Consider the following 20,515-nt stretch of genomic DNA (forward strand, 5'->3'; position numbering starts at 1 on the left):
TCATCATCAGCGTCTTGGTTAAAGAAAATGGGTGAGGTATAGCAGGTGCCCGCCAGGTCTTTGATCCGGGTGTTGGGGTCTCAGCCTCCGTTCCTTCCCCTGCTCCCACCTCCTCCTCCTCCCCCCCTCCTCTTCTCCTCTCCTCCTCCTCCCACTCCCCTCCTCCCCATATCCCCAGTCTCTTCTTCCTCCTCTACCCCCCCTCCTCCTCCCCCCCTCCTATTCCTCCCTTCTTCTCCCTCACCTCCATAGTAGCTCTTCCACTCGCCGATGTCCTCCCCCCGGCATCGAACTAATTATTTCGCGCTCTTTATTTCCAGTCATATGTTTTTCTGTCTAATATTTACATCACCTTTTATTTTTACACACACGATTCCGCAATTTTATGGCTTTCTGTAAACGCAAAAAATGGTGGAAAAATCACTCAATGAGTTCTCTTGCGCACACTTGGCACATGCGCGCCGGCAACAATCGATGCGATTTTCTTGTTTTATCTTATCATTATTTCCTGTCGCTTCTGGGATGCCCACTTCTTCACTCTACTATTCCAAAAAGGCGCAAAAATATTTAATGCCTGATAATAAATGCATTTTGCAGCATTGATACAAATAATAGATGGTAAAAATGTGAAAAACAGATGCCTGCCGTATGCACCTGCGCTATGCGGGGAGGGAGACGCTTGGGAGGAACAGCCAGAGGACTTCAAACGGTCATGGCTGAGTGTGGTGGACGGGTGTTGTGAGTCGCTCTCGGATTATTAGAGATAATCTGTGGTAAGTGTGTGTTCTGTGCATCGAATGTGCAAGAAATGGAAGGCTGAAATTTCGATCAGTGATTCTTAAGTGATGGAATAACAGTGACGACGGCGGGAACGTAAATGTGAAGTGAAACATAGATGGCAGTGGCGGCAGAATCGGTTTGGTACCTGCTGTGGTTGTTACCTTGTGTTGGGTGGGAGGAACACTCATTTTCTTGTGTTCGGAGCGCTGTGCGAGTGCAGTCTGTGTTTTCGTGTGTTGCGAACAACGTGGAACACCGAGCGGAGACAGAACCGAAAGCAAGTGTTGCGCAAGTGAAGATAGAAAAAGATTTTTTTGTGTGAAAATTGAACTCCCTCGGTAGTGTGACCTCAGTCAGGGGAAGAGGGAAGCAGGTGGGCACGCTGGAACATGCCCAGGTACTCAGGGCATTTCATACCTCGAAATACCGGCCTGCTCAAGGAACCGAAGATAGACTCAGCGGAATTCACCCTCGCCGAAGGCCTTGTATAACGCAAGCGCGGTCGGAAAATCATTTTTGGATCCATCCCCCCCTTCCTCTGTATTTTGATAAAGGGAATTCACGCACACCATTCAAATTTCACCTAGCGAATGTGGGATTGTAGAGATCGGGGTAGTTCGTTTACAAGCAGTGTGTATTGATTTATTGCCCGACTTTTATTGTCCACTATCTGTGCTGGGTCGACATGGGTCACCACTCCTCATATTGAATATAATTTTGAGCTTTCCCTGCAAGATATAGGATAACTTTCATTCTTTTTAAATTAGTTGAATTTATGTAGTGATACTGTTCCGAAATAAATTATTAATTTAAATTATTTTTTCCCAATTGTGAGAAACTATCATGTGATGAATGAACTCATTCACCAAACCGGCATGGCCCCTCACGCATAAGATATATAACCGCATGCTTAATATATCGTAAAGCATGTATAATGTATTGAATGCAGGAGCCCCACCATTCCTCCAGATACTAATGTTCTTTCTTTGTTCTTTTCAGATTGTTAAGGCTATGAAGTGGAGTGTTGTGGTTTTAGGGTGTTGTGGAATGTTGCAGTGAAGTGTGTTGCGATGGACGGTACAATGTTGCCTCGCAGTGTGTTGATACGGCGTGCAGCTGTAGCCCTGGTGGCTGCAGTGGCCGTGGTGTGTGTGAATGCCGAGGTGTTGCCTGAAATTATGTACAGTGTGGCAGTGCCGCACGATGTGGCACCCGCTCACATCGTTCACAAAATCAAGTTGAAAGAGGGACAGGTCGTGAACCGGTTGATGGATACTCAGTACTCCGATTACTTTGCGGTGTTGGACAACGGCGAGGTGATGACGGTGTCCAAGCTGGTGACGCTCCTGGGGAAGACGGTGACCCTCCGTGTGGCGACCACCTTCGAGGACGGGAACAGCCAGGTCTATGTGATCAGGGTCGCCGTCAAGGACCACCAGAGCATGCTTCGGTTTCTCAAGCCAGAGTACGACGCCAACGTGTACGAGAGTCTGCCCGCGGGCACGGAGTTGCAGGGTCTCGACGAGATGGAGGCCATGGGCGAGGAGGACGTTAAGTACGAATTGCTGGGTGGCCATTCTGTGTTTGCGCTCCACCACGTGGGCGGCATCCCGACGGTGGTGACCCGCAAGAGCCTGGACAGGGAGGCGCAGGACATCTACAAGCTTACCCTGCGCGCCCACGACAAGGAGGGCATGGACATGGCGGAGGCCAAGATCAACGTCCACATCTTGGACATGAACGACCACGCGCCGGTGTTCACGCAGAACATGTTCTACTTCTTCGTGCCGCTCAACGTGACGAGGTTTGACAAGATCGGTCGCGTGACAGCTCACGACGGCGACGGCGACGTGGTGGTGTACCGCCTCGCCTACCCGTCCAACACGTTCACCATCGTGCCGCAGACGGGCGAGATCATGCTGATCGAGCCTCCGGAGACCATGGTGTACGAGCTAGAGCTGGAGGCCTTCGACAAGCGCAAGCCTACCCTGTACTCCGACACCCTGGCCAAGGCCCACATCGAATTCCGCTACCCCGGCGACTCCCTCTTCACCGGAGAGACCAACGACGTGGACTATGACCTGTACCCCGAGCACGCGCTCTCCAAGCGCAGTGCCAACAGGGTCAAGCGAGGCCAGCTCAGGCACACGAAGGAACTGGTGTTCTCCGAGGCCGACGGGGCCGTCGAGGGCAAGGTTGTGTTCCAACTCGAGAAAGAGATTCAGTGGGAAACGTTTAAGATCCGCGACGACAACCCCTGGGTCGAAGTAGACGCTAACGGTGCCGTGCGCGTCAAGAAGAAGTGGGACTACGAGGAGCTCGGTCCTGAGAAGACCATCGATTTCTGGGTGACCATCACTAACAACGATCGTAATGGTGAGTACAGACCCATCTTTATTTCCTCCTTCATTCAGAAAGGCGCGGCAAGAGTGCAGGCACCAACGAAAGTGCAGGTCAGCCAGTTAGTGAAAATGACAAAAAAGCTAATAAAATCGGCTCGGTCACCTGTGCCCTTGCAGATCATTCAGACGAGAGAGTACTGTATTGTTGGCGCGAAGGGGTGGCTGGCGCTCGTGTTAAATGGTAGAGGAGGGTATTTGGGATGGGGGGAGGGGAGGCGGAATGACAACCGCACGACGCGATGAGACCAGTTTTTGTCCGTCTTACTCAGCGGCCAGTCTGTCGTCCACATGGCGGTGGTGGTGACACTTGGGTTTCAGCTTCTCATCCTTTGTTTTCCCTTTTATTGGCTAGATATTGCCTATGTTCTATTTCAGTTTCTCCCTCGTAACGTAACCCACCTGGGAAAGAATCAATTCTGCAGTGTTGCAAGCGAGAGAGTGGTCGTGTGCTTTGATATCCTTTTGCAAGAAACGAGCCCCTCCAGAGGCCACAGACCAATTTGTCGCGTTCATTTCCGCTCCGCTACCTCTCTCTTCTCCCTCTCCACTTCTCCATCTCTCCCTCCCTCTTCTTCCTCTTCCTTTCCCGCTTTTCCTTGTCCTCTCTTCTACACCTCACTTCCCCCCCCTCCTCCCTTACCTCTCCCTCGCCTCTCCCCTCCCTTACTTTTCCCTCTCCCTTTCCTCCTCCCTCTCCTCCTCTCCTCTTCCTCCCTCTCCCTGTCCTCTCTTCTACTTCCTCACTCCCTCCCCCTCCTCCCTTACCTCTCCCTCGCCTCTCCCCTCCCTTACTTTTCCCTCTCCCTTTCCTCCTCCCTCTCCTCCTCCCTCTCCCCTCCTCTCCCTTTCCTCCTCCATCTCCCCTCCTCTCCCTTTCCTCCTCTCTCTCCCCTCCTCTCCCTAACCCTCTCTCTCCCCTCCTCTCCCTTTCCTCCTCCCCCTTTCCTCCTCCTCCTCCTCCCTCCCCTTCTCCCTCTCCTCTTCTCCCGCTCTTCTTCCGCTCTTCTTCTCCCCTCTCTTCCCCCTCTTCTCCCCCTCTCTTCCCTCTCCTCTTCTCCCCCTCTCTTCCCTCTCCTCTTCTCCCCTCTCTTCCCTCTCTTCCCTCTCTTCCCTCTCTTCTCCCTTCTATTCCCTCTCCTCTTCTCCCCTCTATTCCCTCTCCTCTTCTCCCCTCTATTCCCTCTCCTCTTCTCCCCTCTCTTCCCTCTCCTCTTCTCCCCTCTATTCCCTCTCCTCTTCTCCCCTCTATTCCCTCTCCTCTTCTCCCCTCTCTTCCCTTTCCTCTTCTCCCCCTCTTCTTCTCCTCTTTTCCCCCTCTTCTCTTCTCCCCCTCTTCTCCTCTTCTCCCCTTCTTCTCCCTTATCTTTTCTCTCCCCTCTCTTTCCTCTCCCCCCTCTTTCCTCTCCCCCCTCTTCTCCCCTCTCTTCCCTCTCCTCTTCTCTTTCCTCTCCCCCCTCTTTCCTCTCCCCCCTCTTTCCTCTCCCCCCTCTTCTCTCTCCCCCCTCTTCTCCCCTCTCTTCCCTCTCCTCTTCTCTTTCCTCTCCCCTCTCTTTCCTCTCCCCCCTCTTATCCCCTCTCTTCCCTCTCCTCTTCTCTTCCCTCTCCTCTTCTCTTCCCTCTCCTCTTCTCTTCTCCCCTCTCCCCTCTCATCCCTTTCTCTCATCCAACGGGTCGCGAAGGATCTCGGCTTAGGTCACCCACTTTCCCTCCTTGCCGCTCCTCGTTTCGTTTTTTTTTTTCTTCTTTGAGCTCTCCATTGTATATTTTATATTTATATACTGTGTGCGTGTGTGTGTGTGTGTGTGTGTGTGCGTGTGCGTGCGTGCGTGCGTGCACGATCGCGCTTGTCTGTTGTTTGTCTGTCTTTGTCACTGTCTGTCTTGTATGTCTGTTAATGTATGTATATAGTTCATATAAGAGATTGGAAAGGATTCACATGTCACCATCCTCGATGCTTCCTTCTTTATTTCCCTTGACACGGCATTGATTGGACGAGATGTGGAGCAGAATGTTTTCAAAAAGGAAGAGGAACGTCGAATGTTATCATCAAAATGGAGTGAGAGAGTGAGAGAGTGGGAGAGTGGGAGAGTGAGAGAGTGAGAGAGTGAGAGAGTGAGAGAGTGAGAGAGTGAGAGAGTGGGAGAGTGGGAGAGTGAGAGAGTGAGAGAGTGAGAGAGTGAGAGAGTGAGAGAGTGAGAGAGTGAGAGAGTGAGAGAGTGAGAGAGTGAGAGAGTGAGAGAGTGAGAGAGTGGGAGAGTGAGAGAGAAATTGGAATGAATGTCAATTAGCTTTGTCATTATCTGGCCTCTAATTGCTTGTGCTTGGCGTTTGCACAACGTACGTGGGGTTGACTCAGCCGCGTCCCCCAGCAAAACTGAGCGTCGCCCTCGGGTCTCCGGGTATTTGCTTGCGGGTTCCCTCATGCCACTTGGCGCTGATCTACTCTGCTGTTTGCCCTGGCTTGACCCGGGTAATTAGCAGTAAATTCGGTCCACTTACCGTTTTCTTTTTCCCCCTCTGGTAAAGGTCAGGGCAATTTTACTAGTGTTTACCCGGCGAACTGCCACGGCTCGCCACTCGCATAACACGAGATGTCACACCGACCGAGGTCATAGCAGGCGGCGTGAGTAAACAGGGCCGGATAACTTTTTATTTGCGAGGTAAACGTTTGTCACTCTTATTTTTTTCACTTGCTCTTTTGGTTTCTCTCTCTTTTCTCTTTTTCTTTCGTTCGTTCTTCCTTTCTTCCTTTCTTTCTTTCTTACTTACTTTCATTCTTTCTTTTACTCTCCCTTCTCCGTCTTGCTCCTGTTCTTCCTCCCCCCCCTCTCTCTCTATCTCTCTCTCTCTCTCTCTCTCTCTCTCTCTCTCTCTCTCTCTCTCTCTCTCTCTCTCTCTCTCTCTCTCTCTCTTTTTCTCTATCTCTCTCTCTCTCTATCTCTCTATCTCTCTCTCCCTCCCTCCTCCTCCTCCCTCCCTCCCTCCCTCCCTCCCTCCCTCCCTCCCTCCCTCCCTCCCTCCCTCCCTCCCTCTCACCTCCCTTCCCTCCCTTCCGAGACATCTTAACTCACCTTTACTATCCTACCTTCACCCCCCTGGCTTCAACCAGATTTCCTTTTATCATCATCTTTCCCTTCTTGTCTCCTCTGTTCTCAAGTATTCCTCCTCCTGCTTTTAGTTCGACTCGAGGGAAATCTTTATAAAAGACAGGTCATTTCGGTATTAAGCCGCATGCATAATGATAGTGTCTGGCTTACATTTTCCACATTTTTTCCTTTCTAGTGTTAGTATCAAAGGAAATGGTGTCCAGAAGGGCGTTGTAAAGCTCGGGTCGGCGGCTTAAGGAGATTATATATACACTTTTTATCTATTGCCGGTGTGTAGTGGTATGCTGCCCCAGCGTAAGCCGATACGAGCGCCGGGCATATCCCCCTGACAGCTAGATTGACCCTTAACACCTGGTGCCGTAACTGGCACCCGCAATGCCAACGATACTGAGTCAAGTATTCCAGGGTAACGCGATATCGACGTGACTCTCCGGCACGCTGGCGAGGTCACGAAGGTCAGAACGAGGTCATCAAGAGGTCACCGGAAACAACCGTCACGGTCCTACCGGCGCGAGGGGGTTTTGGGTGGGGGGTGGGGTAGGGGTAGGGGGAAGAAGCTCTGTTAAGTGTCGCCGGGAAAGCCGTGCGGCGAATTCGCGATGCAGCGGGTTTCCTTTGCTCCACTCCTGCATCTTCAGCACTACCACTGCTCCCCTCAACCATTTACCTGTGTTTGGCGCTTGTAGTTATAGCAAAGATGGCACCCTCTTCTATCCCCCGTAGTTATAATGCATCACTCACTCACACAAGGACACAATATTCTTTTCTTCGCACAAGTAGCTCTTTCATCCCCACCTCCCCGCACCTTCCCCTCTCCCTCTACTTCCTATTCCTCCTCCCATGCCTCTTCTCCCTATCCACTGTCCCTTCCTTTATCTCTCCACTTCTCCCTACTTCTCCCCTATTCCTCCCCCTCCCCCGCCCCTCCCTCCTTCTCTTCCACCCTCCCCCGCCCCTCCCTCCTTCTCTTCCACCCTCCCCCGCCCCTCCCTCCTTCCCCTCCCCTCCTCCTCCCCCCTCCTCCCCCCTCCTCCTCCCCCCTCCCCCTCCTCCTCCTCCTCCTCCTCCTCCTCCTCCTCCTCCTCCTCCTCCTCCTCCTCCTCCTCCTCCTCCTCCTCCTCCTGCTCATCCTCCTGCTCATCCTCCTGCTCATCCTCCTGCTCATCCTCCTGCTCCTCCTCCTGCTCCTCCTCTTCCTCTTCCTCTTCCTCCTCCTCTTCTCCCCTCTTCCTCCCCTCTTCCTCCCCCTCTTCCTACGTCTCCTCTTCTTTCTCCTCCTCCTCCTACGTCTCCTACGTCTCCTACGTCTCCTCTTCTTTTCTCCTCAACCTCCTCCTCTTTCTCCTCACCTCCTCCTCCCTCCCCCTTTACTCCCCTCCACTCCTGGTCCTCGACCTTGCCTCTCCTCTTCAGGATAAAAATGGAAATGGGGGGACAGGCCGAGGGCGTGAGCGAGGAGCCCAATATGCTGATGGCCGGCACCGCATCCTTGCACACATTGTTGTTGTTTGGTTGCAAGTGGAGAGGAGGAAGGAAAAAAAAAACGTGGAGGGAAATGAAAAGAAATGCGAGGATTCTGGGTGATATGGATGACGGGAAAGGGGATGGAAGTATATGTATATTTATTTTTAAATGTGTGGTAAATGAGAGATGGACGAGTGGTAGGTGGTAGGGTGTGGGAGACTTGAAATGGGTTAAGGTGATAGTGAAGAGAAGGGCAATTGATGTTTTGAGAAAAATGGTAGAGAGGGCGAGGGGGAGAAGGGAAGAGAGGTAGAGGAAAGGGGAAAAATGCAACTCAAGACTATTGTAAGTCGGCGCAATGCGGCCTGATGTTCGCAAGCCTCTTTCATCTCGCGGTTGCATTTTTTTCCCCCCGACTTATTTGTTGCGCTTGTGTGAGTCAGCCAGCCTTTCGGACGTTGCTTTCGGCCGGGGGTCAGACGGAGACGAACGCGCCGCAGTTTCAAGACGTCCTCTCTCGTCGCGGAATTTATTTCTTTGATGCCTTTACCTGTTTGTGCAAGTCGCCCAGTCTCCCTTTGTGGAGCGGTGCGCATTCTTGCCGCTATTCTTACTGAAGCCCAGCCCCCCCCTCCCCCCAGCTGGCTGTGGCACTGGCAAAAGGCCTTGTATTATTGCTAACGGGCTCTTCGGAGTTTTCCCAGAACCTCCATTATCATAAGCTTTTCCCAGTGTGAATCACACTGGCGGCGCCGGTCGTATGCTCCTGCGACATGGCTTCTGGGGGGCTCATATTCATTCTTGCTTTAGCATTTCGTTTTGGCTTTGTCTGCTATTATATTTTTATCTCTTTAAGTGGTTATTCTAGAATGATTCGCTCTTACGTCACACCCAGATCGAAACTACGGAGTAGGGGAAGGAGGTACTTGTCGGGATCCATCTTAGGAGGTGGAGGGCGGGGGGGTTAATGGTGTGATCAGCTGTTAGCTCGTGTGATGAGAAGCTCATGGATTTCGTCTGAGTCGCCCTTTTTCGTGGTTACCAGATGGTTTTGTCGTGCATAATCTCGTTTGCATATGTTGGTACCATCACGATGTGAAGGATACGAGTCGTGATCTAACGAATAAGCCAAGGTACATCAAGTCGGAAATGTTTTCTTGTCATTTCCTCTCGAGATCCGCTGACTACCAGTGGCAGACCTGTGTGAATTAAAAGGTAACTACAAAAAGTGCCTTGCAAGCATTTTGGAAGAAGCACAAAGTAGATTCATGTGCTGGTGGAGGCTACTGGGGGTGTGTACTAGGAGGGGCAAGGGATAATCCAGTGCGGTGTACCATTCCCACGGTGCGGCCAAGGTATGTTGGCAGGGGGGAGGGGGTAGAGGCCAGGCCGGACACCGTGATGTAACAGAACAGGTATGTCCAGGTGAATCGCGTCTGTTAGTCCGGGAGCGCCTCTGTCGTAAGAGTTCGCTCACGGAAGGTATATATTGTAGGAAGATCTCGGTTGCGGGTGGATAAGGCGAAGATGGATGGGAAGAGGAGCTGATTATAGACTTGTATAGATGGGCACTTACGTGATTATGGGTATAAGGGCTGAGTAGTTGCATTGGTCATGGGTTTAGGTAGGATGAATGTACTGCCGCATTGGTTATAAATGGGTGTGCTGAAGGTAACTGAAAAATGTATCGATGGAGAGTCATATATATACTTTAAGAGGCCGGTCGGCTGTCGAGTCGTATTCAGTCGCGTCGACCGCGGATTCTCTCGAGGCTTGAGTTTGATCAGGGTTGCGCAGGGGGTCGGGCGCTCCATAACTTTGAATAAAGTCAGTATAAACTTCTTGTATATCGGCGGAACTTCTCGCAGACTAAACGAACTCGGCGTAGACGTGCAATGTACCCTCGGGGCCACGAGGCAGCAGCACACATTGCAAAGTTAATAGAATGCAAACGTTGCGAGTTCACGGCGAGCTGAAGATTCTCGTGAAAAAAATCTGTATATGTGTGTGCGTGAGATCCACTACGCACGTGTACGGTTAACCCCTTTTATGTGTGTATATGCGCAGGTGTGGTTAGATAATAGTGGGCAAATGACTGTCTAGCACGTGATGGCGGTGATTGCGGGACCGTGGATAGGTAGGAAGCAGTGTTAGGCGCCATAGGGGAATATTATCCTATTATTCATATTTAGCTCGTGTAGAATAGTAGCTTCTATGTTTCGCTAGCAGTCTTTTTCCTGCCTTTCCCATATTTTGTAATGTCGGACTTCCGTCGTCCCAACTCCTCCATTACTTCCTCTTCTCGTTTTTTCCCAACTTTATCATTTTTCTTATATCAAAACTCCCCATCTTTTTCCCCGTCCCTTCCCAGTACACAGTGTCCCCGCCACAACTGCCACACGACATGCGCACCAACCGAGGCTCTTGTTTTTATGAAATTCAATATCCGATAAAAGTTATGTCGTTTTGGAACTACTCCGGGGGCCAGCGGGTTAGCTGTTTGCTTGTTGCTTACACAGACCTGTTTGTTTAGATTGCCGGGGCCAGTACATTTAAATGGTGTGGGGGCTGGGGAGACCAAGGGAAAGGGCGGAGCTTGGGGAGGGAGGGAAGGAGGGAATGGAGGGGTGGGAGGGAGGGAAGGGGAGGGAGGAGGAAAAGGGAAGGAAGAGGAAAAGGGAAGGAAGAGGGAGGGAAAGGGGGGAGATTGGAAATGAAGAAAGGTGAAAGGGAGAGAGGGGGAGGGAATGAGGGAGTGGGTTGATGAGTGCGAATGAGTGGGCTGGCGAGCTTGAGTGAGTGGAGAAGGGGGATAGAGAAACGCGATGGAAGGCGACGCATGAAAGGTAACGGGATCACGAGGTTTGCGTAACTCATATAGGACATTGTTTTTGTTGTGGGTAGTACGTTATTTGCTGCGGTTAGGTGGGTTAGTGAGGGGAAGGGGGCGTGGGGAAAAGGCTTTGTGCAAGCGGAGGTCATTTCTGAGAAGGGGCAAAAGCGACTGGAATGTTCTGCAGTTAAAGCATATTTGTCAGCGTGTCAGGTCGGCGGCAAAACTCCGAGCGTGCGAGAAAAGTGGGCGTGGCTGGGGAGTGTGGATACGCTAAGGGCGCCGACGGTGACAAGGGGTCTCGTGATGGGTGAGTGACAAGCGTGTCAGCGCTGTCATGTGAGTTCTCGAAAGCGACGTTCATGCTGGGGTTGTTTTTTTTTTTACAGCAAGCGACGGTAATCAGGCTTGACCGGTAGTTCACGGAAGTTAGAGCATGTGGGGGAGTTCAGGGCAAGGCGGGAGAAGGGGGAGGGGGAGTGGGAGTGGGAGTGGGAGTGGGAGTGGGAGGGGAGTGGGAGTGGGAGTGGGAGTGGGAGTGGGAGTGGGAGTGGGAGTGGGAGTGGGAGTGGGAGTGGGAGCGCTGGAATGGGACCTTCTAGAAACGTAGCCCTGACGATCTTACGTCAAGGAAATGCATAGCATTTGTATTGTTTTTTAGCACTGAGTTTTATCAGTTAAGCTGTTATGTGTGTTGCATCGTCTTTGCATGTTAATATACTGAACTACGAAAGACAGGGAAGGCCGATAACAGAGGGCAAAGGGAAGCCCGGCAGAGAAAAAGGGGAAAGGAATGAGGGTGGCAGAGGAAGTGGGGGGTGGGGGGTCTAGGGATTGCATCATTCCATGTGACTGCTCCGGTAATTTTACTAATGCTACGGCCGCATTATATAAATTGTTGATGCGGTAATTATGCGTGGCCATTTACGCGTTGTTAATGAAATCTGTCGGGATACTAATGACGTTATTTTTCGGAACACCAGTGACGCTACGGCCCTGGGTTTTACCTCTTGATTGCTGGACGGCTTCGGGCTTTCAGTAGCTTTCGTGTGTTTCCGGCTTGGTTCGGATGCGGCTGTCCCTCCATCCCGGTGGCCTTTGCTCTTGGCCGTCCAGCTCGTTACGTTGGACTGTTCCACCAGTTCAGATTCCGATAGTATATACGCTATTACGCTATTTCGTTTTTCTTCTTGTTGTTATCCTATGTTACATGCGCATTGTTTCATCGTCGTTGCTTTTCCCTGTGAGTTTTTTTTACTTCGTCTGGCTCCTCATCCTTCCTCCTCCTCCTTCCTCCTCCTCCTCCTCCTTCCTCCTTCCTCCTTCCTCCTTCCTCCTTCCTCCTCCTCCTCCTCCTCCTCCTCCTCCTCCTCCTCCTCCTCCTCCTCCTCCTCTTCCTCCTCCTCCTCCTTCCTCCTCCTCCTCCTCCTCCTCCTCCTTCCTTCCTCCTCCTCCTCCTCCTCCTCCTCCTCCTCCTCCTCCTCCTCCTTCCTCCTTCCTCCTCCTCCTCCTTCCTCCTTCCTCCTCCTCCTCCTCCTCCTCCTCCTCCTCCTCCTCCTTCCTCCTCCTCCTCCTCCTCCTCCTCCTCCTCCTCCTCCTCCTCCTCCTCCTCCTCCTCCTCCTCCTCCTCCTCCTCCTCCTCCTCCTCCTCCTCCTCCTCCTCCTCCTCCTCCTCCTCCTCCTCCTCCTCCTCCTCCTCCTCCTTCCTTCCTCCTCCTTCCTTCCTTCCTCCTCCTCCTCCTTCCTCCTTCCTCCTCCTTCCTCCTTCCTCCTCCTTCCTCCTCCTTCCTCCTTCCTCCTCCTTCCTCCTTCCTCCTCCTCCTCCTCCTCCTCCTCCTCCTCCTCTCCTTGCCATCCCTGCTCTCCCCCGCTCCTATCCTCCTCCCCATCCTTCCCCCTTTCTTCCTACCCCCCCCCTCATCCCGCTCCCCGGCTGACCCTTAACCTGGCCTCGCAAGCCCGGACTCTGCATGTAAACATTTTCCAGGCGCGGCAGAGGTTCCGAGAAGCTCCCACTCCAGACGCGACCTTAATCACGCCCTTCCAGACGCCAGGGAATGACCTTGTTGATCTGGGTCGCTTGGGGATGCAGGATCCGGGGGGGGGGGGGCGTGAGGGAGAATATGATGGAAAGGGTGCGAGGGGATAAGGTTGAGAAGGTGAGAACGAAGGAGGAAGAAAGCTTGATAGATGAGAGAGAGAGAGAGAGAGAGAGAGAGAGAGAGAGAGAGAGAGAGAGAGAGAGAGAGAGAGAGAGAGAGAGAGAGAGAGACAGACAGATGGGGGGGAGGGGGGGTAGAGATGAATAAGTCAAGGGGAGGGATATAAAGTCGAGCAGGGAGGAAGACGTGGAATTCACGAGAAGCGGGACAACGTGACGAACGCGAAAATTGGGTCGGACAAAAATTCCAAGTAGGCTACCTTCAGGAACACGCGCGCCTAGATCGGAAATCCTATTATAGCAAGCCTGTGTGTACAACCTTAACGTCAGGTAGAGTTTGAGGCCTCCTCTCGGGCGTCCCCTTGAGGCGTCCAAGAGGCTTGTGCCGGGATGTGTAATGGAGGGGAAGGTGGGGCCTCGTCGGTTAACGATGTCGCTTTGAGTCACACTTCCAGGCGCCCTCTCCAGCGGGAACAGGCACTCAGGCATACACGCCCACTCATGCGTTCATTTGCATTTCCTCGATTTTACTGTTTTATTCAGGCGCACAGTCACATTCGGAAACACACGCTGGCGAATATGCTTATGCGCACGTGCCTGCATCGCCGGTCGCATTCCGGCTTGTGGAGTAGGACTCGTTTGCGAAAGAACAGGAATCGTTCGACTATAGTTATTTTTTGTAATTAAACTGGAGAGATAGGGAACGTCATATCAAGTTCCAGTTGAGTTTTCTTCAGGGGAAGGGGAGAAAGGAGTGAGAGAAGAGAAGAGAAGAGAAGAGAAGAGAGAGAAGAGAGGGACAAGAGAGGCGGGGGGGGGGGGGGGGGAGGAGAGGTGTTCAATTAAGTGCAAGAGCGAGAGCGTATATATTAATTGCTGAGGATGGTATTGACGCAAGAAGATGCGTGACGCCAGCAGCCGGTTGTATGTCGAGTCGAGAAGTTGAGGAGAAGAAGCGAAACCCAAGGGAATCCGGGTTACAGAATGTCACCTTGCCGCCTCCACGATAAAAAAAAACCAAAAAGAGCATTCGGAAATCAATAGGTTATTTTGTGTTTGTCAGTGTTCGCATGGAAGCAAGTTACGGATGTGGAGGGAAAGCAGTTGGGGGCGAGGGGGCGAGGGGAGGATTGATCTGGGGGCAAGTGGGGCAGGGTGGGGGGTGGGGTAGGAGCAAGACTAGGTTACATGAGAGTTCAAATAATTGGAGGACGTTGTTTTACTTTCCTTGGTGGAATTATCGAAAACCGATCGGCCTGGGCGATTAATAGGTTGAGAGGGTCGTGGACTGCTTTGTGTTTTCCTATGATGTCGGAGAGAAAAATTACAAGTAATAGAAAGGGAAGCCCGTGAGCGAGAGCGGGTGCTGGAAATCACGCCGCTGGGGTGAAGGGGTCTTGGGAGAGGGGGGGGGGCGGAAGAGTCCGGCTGGATTCTTGCGCCTACAGCAGACAGCTTGAGTCATTAGGTATTGACCTGGCAAAAGTGTGGGAGACGAGAGAGATGCCGCCCGCGGGGAGGCTCGAAAGGTCGCTCTAGGTGAAGCGTCCGAGGGGAAGAGGGGAGGGGAAAAGAGAGTAGGGGAGGGAGAGGCGGAAGGGAGGGAGAAAGAGAGACGCAAACGTTGTATCGGAGAGGAGAGCGTAGGGAAGGGAGAGCTGGAGAATAAAGAATGAAAAAATCTAGTTCAAAACGAGGAAAGGATTTTATTCGCAGTGTCACACCAAGCAGCGGGGTCGGAGAAAGAGAAGCGAGCGCCAAGGGCCAATAAGCTCAGTCTGAATCCGTATCCCGTACGGCTGTAACTGCCACGTACCCTGGGGGCAGACGCGGAATGCTGAAAAATACGCTCGGGGAGCTGCGGGCGGGGGAGATAAGCCGCGCTGAAGCAGGAGGCGGGAGGCTTAGAGGTGGGCGGGGGAGAAGAGGGGCGGGAAATATTACCATTAGTGTTTACGAGGACAGGAAGGTAGGATATTTACAGTTCTGGGGAAGAGACTTGTGATGTTAAAAAGGAGTGGGTGATGAGGAGAGCGTGCGTTTAATGGGGCGGGAGAGAGAGGAGAGGGGACGCGGCGGGAAGGGGGTGACGCGGGTTGGCGGTGGGTAGCTTAAGGGAGAGGGAAAAGGGACGAAGGAAGTGGAGCGCGAGATAATACGGGAATGAGGCGCGGCGGCTAGAGCGCGGTTTGGTGAAGCGTTATGGCATTACCGATATTACACTCGAGCTTTGTCGAGATCTTGGCCGAGAGGGGCACGCTGCTGGTGACGCTGAGTCGAGAAGGGCATCTCCTCAGCTCCCGCTTTCGACGTTCCCTCGGCAGTGCGGACACGCCAAAACGGTTTTCCCTTTCTCAACCGCAAGAGCTCCAATGGCGTAAAACATGATCGACTTCAGGAAAAACAACAACAGTGGATTCAGGCTGTGGCGAAGTATCCGGTGAGAGGCGGCGCCGGGGGTTAGGGGACCAGGGTGGAGCGGGGTGCAGATCAGAGTGTCGTAGGTCCCGGTATTCCCCTCACATCGGGAAACCATCAGTGGCACAGTTCACAGTGGAGAAGGAGCAAGTAGGGAGACAATATTACGTGATTGTACGTTTGAATGGGAGTAGGTACGTGCGTGCGTGCGTATGCGAATGAGAGAATCTGAGTGGGCGCAAGACGCGGCAGATTCCTAGCGCAGGATTTTGAGCGGACTGAGCCACTCTAGTGTCTTGTGAGGGTGGGATGGGTAAAAGTTTGAACGTTGGGGGGGGGGGGGGGGGGATGGGAAGGAAGTATTGTCATAACCGTTCGTTGAAAAAAATCGTAGCATTGCTGAGTGGAGAGAGCTAAAAATAACTTGTGGCCATTGGAGTATGTCTAGGACCGGAGCTGGGGAGGAGTCCGGCCAGTCGTGTGCGTGTGTATGGTGGGGTGGGTGTCAGTGGAAGAGGGGTGGTGGAGATGGTGCGGGACGAGAGAGAGGGGAGGGGAGAAAAAGGAGAAAACAAGAAAGTGGGGGATAGAGAGGGAGGGAGGGAGTGAGGGAGGGAAAGAAAGAGATTGAAAGAAAGAAAATCCAGTGTGTGTGTGTGTGTGTGTGTGTGTGTGTGTGTGTGTGTGTGTGTGTGTGTGTGTGTGTGTGTGTGTGTGTGTGTGTGTGTGTGTGTGAGAGAGAGAGAGAGAGAGAGAGAGAGAGAGAGAGAGAGAGAGAGAGAGAGAGAGAGAGAGAGAGAGAGAGAGAGAAAGAGGGGGGGGAGGGAGAGAGATTGAAAGGAAAGAAAAAGTTCAGTATGTGTGTATGAGAGAGAGAGAGAGAGAGATAGAGAGAGAGATAGAGAGATAGAGAGATAGAGAGAGAGAGAGAGAGAGAGAGATAGAGAGAGAGAGAGAGAAAGAGAGAAAGAGAGAAAGAGAGAGAGAGAGCGCACGAGAGAGCAAGAGCGAGGGTTTAAGGGGAGTCGAAGGGACGTGCCCCCCTCCCCAGGCGACCCCCCTCCTCGCTGATCAATACTGCGTGCTGGAGTGCCGGACTGTGCCAGCTCGGCCAGCAGACGCCGCTGCCGCTACTGCTGCTGCTGATGGTGGCGGCGGCGGTCGCGGAGCCTTTACGAGGAAGCTTTTTTGGGCCTCATGAATTTATTTTGACCGTAGTAGTGGGAATACTGCTTTAACCGTTGTGGATTGAGAATGGCGGCGGCCGGCATGATGGTGGGGTGGAGGATTTTGAGATGATGATGAATGAAGCCGTAATTGGGAGGATTGTGTAGTAAAGGAAGAACTTCATAAAATACGGCGTTATAACAATGGCTATTACTATATTTACTATTACATTTTTACTGTTATTGCTACTACTACTACTACTACTATTACTATTACTATTACTATTACTATTACTACTACTATTACTACTACTATTACTACTACTATTACTACTACTATTACTACTACTATTACTATTACTATTACTATTACTATTACTATTACTACTACTATTACTACTAATATTACTACTACTATTACTACTACTATTACTACTAATATTACTACTACTGTTACTACTACTATTACTACTACTATTACTACTACTACAACTACTAATATTACTACTACTATTACTACTACTACAACTACTAATATTACTACTAATATTACTACTACTAATATTACTACTACTAATATTACTACTACTACTATTACTACTACTACTATTACTACTACTACTACTATTACTACTACTATTACTACTACTATTACTACTACTATTACTACTACTATTACTACTACTATTACTACTACTATTACTACTACTATTACTACTACTATTACTACTACTATTACTACTACTATTACTATTGCTACTACTATTGCTACTACTATTACTACTACTACAACTACTAATATTACTACTACTACAACTACTAATATTACTACTACTATTACTACTACTATTACTACTACTATTACTACTATTACTACTACTACAACTACTAATATTACTACTAATATTACTACTACTATTACTACTAATATTACTACTACTATTACTACTAATATTACTACTAATATTACTACTAATATTACTACTAATATTACTACTAATATTACTATTACTACTACTGCGACTGTTACTACCATTACCATTAGGCCTACTACTGTTACTAGCGCTGCTACTGTTACTGCTACAACTAATGTTACTAATACTACTGCTACTGCTACAAATACAAATGCAAATACAACTATAGCATTTGTAATATTCAAAAATGTTTTACAAAAGGGGAGGAAACAGATAATGGTAATCACAGTGATAATGCATTTATTGCTTGTATTAATGTTATATTGCAGTCTTTTCTGTGACGTAGAGAAGATAGCATTTTGTTAACACCAGACGTTCCTGTATCGGTCAGAAAAGGCGGGGTGGGGTGGGGGGTTGAAGGATGAGGTTAGAGGAATGGGAGGAGAGGAGATAGGATAAGGGGAGAAGGGGGCTGAAGGGAGGTATTGGGGCGGGGGAGAGTTGAGTTAGCGTCCCGAAGGAGGAGGTACTTCAGTGGCCTTTCCTCTCCTCCCGTTGCAGCAGCCGCCACTGATAGAGGGCGGGAGGCCGATAGCGAGGGTTGAGTATAACGGAGGGACAGGGTTATGTTAGTGTCGGTACGGTACGTTTTCCCTCTTTTCCCCTCCCCTTCTTTCCCCTCTTCCTACCCCTTCCTCCTCTCTCCTCCTCTCCATACCTCACACCTCCCTTCTCTTCACTGCCCCCTGTATACCTCTTCCACCCCTCTTCTCCTACCCCTACTCCCTCTCCCCCCTTTCCCCCCTCTTTTCCCGTCCCCTGCCCTCACCTGCCCTCCCCCCTTTTCCCGTCCCCTGCCCTCCCCTGCCCTCCCCTGCCCTCCCCTGCCCTCCCCTGCCCTCCCCCCTTTCCGCCCGGCCCCTCTCCCGGAAGTGAATCCACCTGTACGGAAGAAACACGGGACATAAGGTAGTGATGTCAGTGGCGATTATGGTGAGAGTGCCATCAGACATCTCTCTCCCCTCTTTCTGTTTTCTTGTTATCCTTCATAATTTCCTTGGTTTATTTTCTGTTTTATCTAGGTACGGAATTATTGTCATTTTTTTATTTGTTCTTCTCTTTCGTGTAGGCTTCGTTTCCCTTCGCGTTCCTTTCTTTCAGGTAGTCAGTGCTGAAGCTCGTGGCCCCGTGAGTTTTCGTATTTTTATGTATCCTCCCCCCCCCTCTCTCTCTCTCTCTCTCTCTCTCTCTCTCTCTCTCTCTCTCTCTCTCTCTCTCCCTCCCTCCCTCCCTCCCTCCCTCCCTCCCTCCCTCCCTCCCTCCCTCCCTCCCTCCCCTCTCCCTCCCCTCTCCCCCTCTCCCCCTCTCCCTCTCCCTTTGTGTCACTCTCCTCTCTCATTCTCGTTCGCCCATAAAGTTCTGTTGTTTGTTGCGTTCGTGCTTGGAATCCTCGTGGTGTGTGCTGTTGTGGCAGCTGTGGGGCGGCGTTTTTTCGGTGTCGCCTTACCTCCTTCCTTTAACCCCTTTCGGCCTTTCTCTTCTCTGCCTCTTCCTTCTCAACTTCCCCGGTTAGAATTTCTTGACCGGCGACCTCCTCCTGTCTTGCTTAAAATTTCTTCGAATGCTTGAATTTATTCTGCTATCTTAGGTCGTTGACGTTTTTTTCTGCCTTCTGTTGTTTTCGTTGTTTATTAGTTATTTTGTATTTGTTTGTGGTGTTTATCATTTTCGTTTCTTCTCATTCGCCCCATTTTCGCTTTTTTCCCCTTCTCCCTCATTTAGCACGGCCTCCCCTCCTGTAAAACGTGACCTCGCCCTCTCTCCCCATGTAACAAAACATTGCTCGTAAACCCATTTTGGTCCCTCTCGTTTCTTTTTCCTTCCATTCCTTCCTACTTCCTCACTTCTTCCCTCCCTCCTTCCCTCTTGTCCTTCCCACCATTCATTCTTTCCTTCCTTCCCTTCCTTCTCTCTCTCCCTTCCTTCCTTCCTGTCTTTCTTCCTTCCTTGCATCCCTCCGTCCAACCGTCCTACCGTCCTACCCTTCTTCCCCCTCCCTCCTTCTCCCTTTCCCCTTCCCCATCCCCATCCCCTGCCCTCTCCCCTCCCCTTCCCCCTCCCCTCCCCCTCCCCTCACCTCCCCTCCCCTCCCCTCCCCTTTCCCTTTCCCTTCCACTGCCCTGCCCTGCCCTTTCCCTTTGCTCAGCTTAATATTCCTGCCGTTTTGTTCCGTTGTCAGCTGATAATTGGCCGTGATGGACGCGGGTCGTGTCAACCGGGGCTTTGTTTATAGTAATGGCAATTTACAATCAGTCTGCGAGAACGAGTGGCAATGGCGCTGACATATCATCATCGGCCTGCCGTAGTTGGCACAGGCGCCCGGTAGTATATAAGGAAGCAATTGCCAATTGGCAGTTGTTTCTTTTTTATATGTAATATGTCTCTTGTTTGCCCGTTTCTGTGTCTCTCTCTCTCTGTCTGTCTGTCTGTCTGTATGTCTCTCTCTCTCTCTCTCTCTCTCTCTCTCTCTCTCTCTCTCTCTCTCTCTCTCTCTCTCTCTCTCTCTCTCTCTCTCTCTCTCTCTCTCTCTCTCTCTCTCTCTCTCTCTCTCTCTCTCTCTCTCCTCTCTCTCTCTCTTCCTCTCTCTCTCTCTTCCTCTCTCTCTCTCTCCTCTCTCTCTCTCTCTCTCTCTCTCTCTTCTCTCTCTCTCTCCTCTCTCTCTCTCTCTCTCTCTCTCTCTCCTCTCTCTCTCTCTCTCTCTCTCTCTCTCTCTCTCTCTCTCTCTCTCTCTCTCTCTCTCTCTCTCTCTCTCTCTTGTTCGCTCTCTCTCTCTCTTCTCTCTCTCTCTCTCTCTCTCTCTCTCTCTCTCTCTCTCTCTCTCTCTCTCTCTCCTCTCTCTCTCTCTCTCTCTCTCTCTCTCTCTCTCTCTCTCTCTCTCTCTCTCTCTCTCTCTCTCTCTCTCTCTCTCTCTCTCTCTCTCTCTCTCTCTCTCTTCCTCTCTCTCTCTCTCTCTCTCTCTCTTCCTCTCTCTCTCTCTCTCTCTCTCTCTCTCTCTCTCTCTCTCTCTCTCTCTCTCTCTCCTCTCTCTCTCTCTCTCTTCCTCTCTCTCTCTCTCTCTCTCTCTCTCTCTCTCTCTTCCTCTCTCTCTCTCTCTCTTCCTCTCTCTCTCTCTCTCTTCCTCTCTCTCTCTCTCTCTTCCTCTCTCTCTCTCTCTCTCTCCTCTCTCTCTCTCTCTCTTCCTCTCTCTCTCTCTCTCTTCCTCTCTCTCTC

General features: G+C 51.1%; 1 protein-coding gene across 1 annotated transcript in view; it reads left to right on the forward strand.

Annotated features, from left to right (window-relative positions):
* The first annotated feature begins 671 nt into the window (after nucleotides 1-671).
* The window catches only part of LOC125044955 (neural-cadherin-like), a 75,692-nt gene continuing 55,848 nt past the window's right edge, over nucleotides 672-20,515 (forward strand). The window contains exons 1-2 of the mRNA XM_047641929.1: nucleotides 672-773; nucleotides 1,780-3,156. Of these exons, the coding sequence (XP_047497885.1) occupies nucleotides 1,851-3,156 (1,306 nt within the window). The 5' untranslated portion in view covers nucleotides 672-773; nucleotides 1,780-1,850. The remainder of the gene's footprint in view (nucleotides 774-1,779; nucleotides 3,157-20,515) is intronic.

The sequence above is a fragment of the Penaeus chinensis genome, chromosome 36 (assembly GCF_019202785.1).
Source record: "Penaeus chinensis breed Huanghai No. 1 chromosome 36, ASM1920278v2, whole genome shotgun sequence".
NCBI classification, from domain to species: Eukaryota; Metazoa; Arthropoda; class Malacostraca; order Decapoda; family Penaeidae; genus Penaeus; species Penaeus chinensis.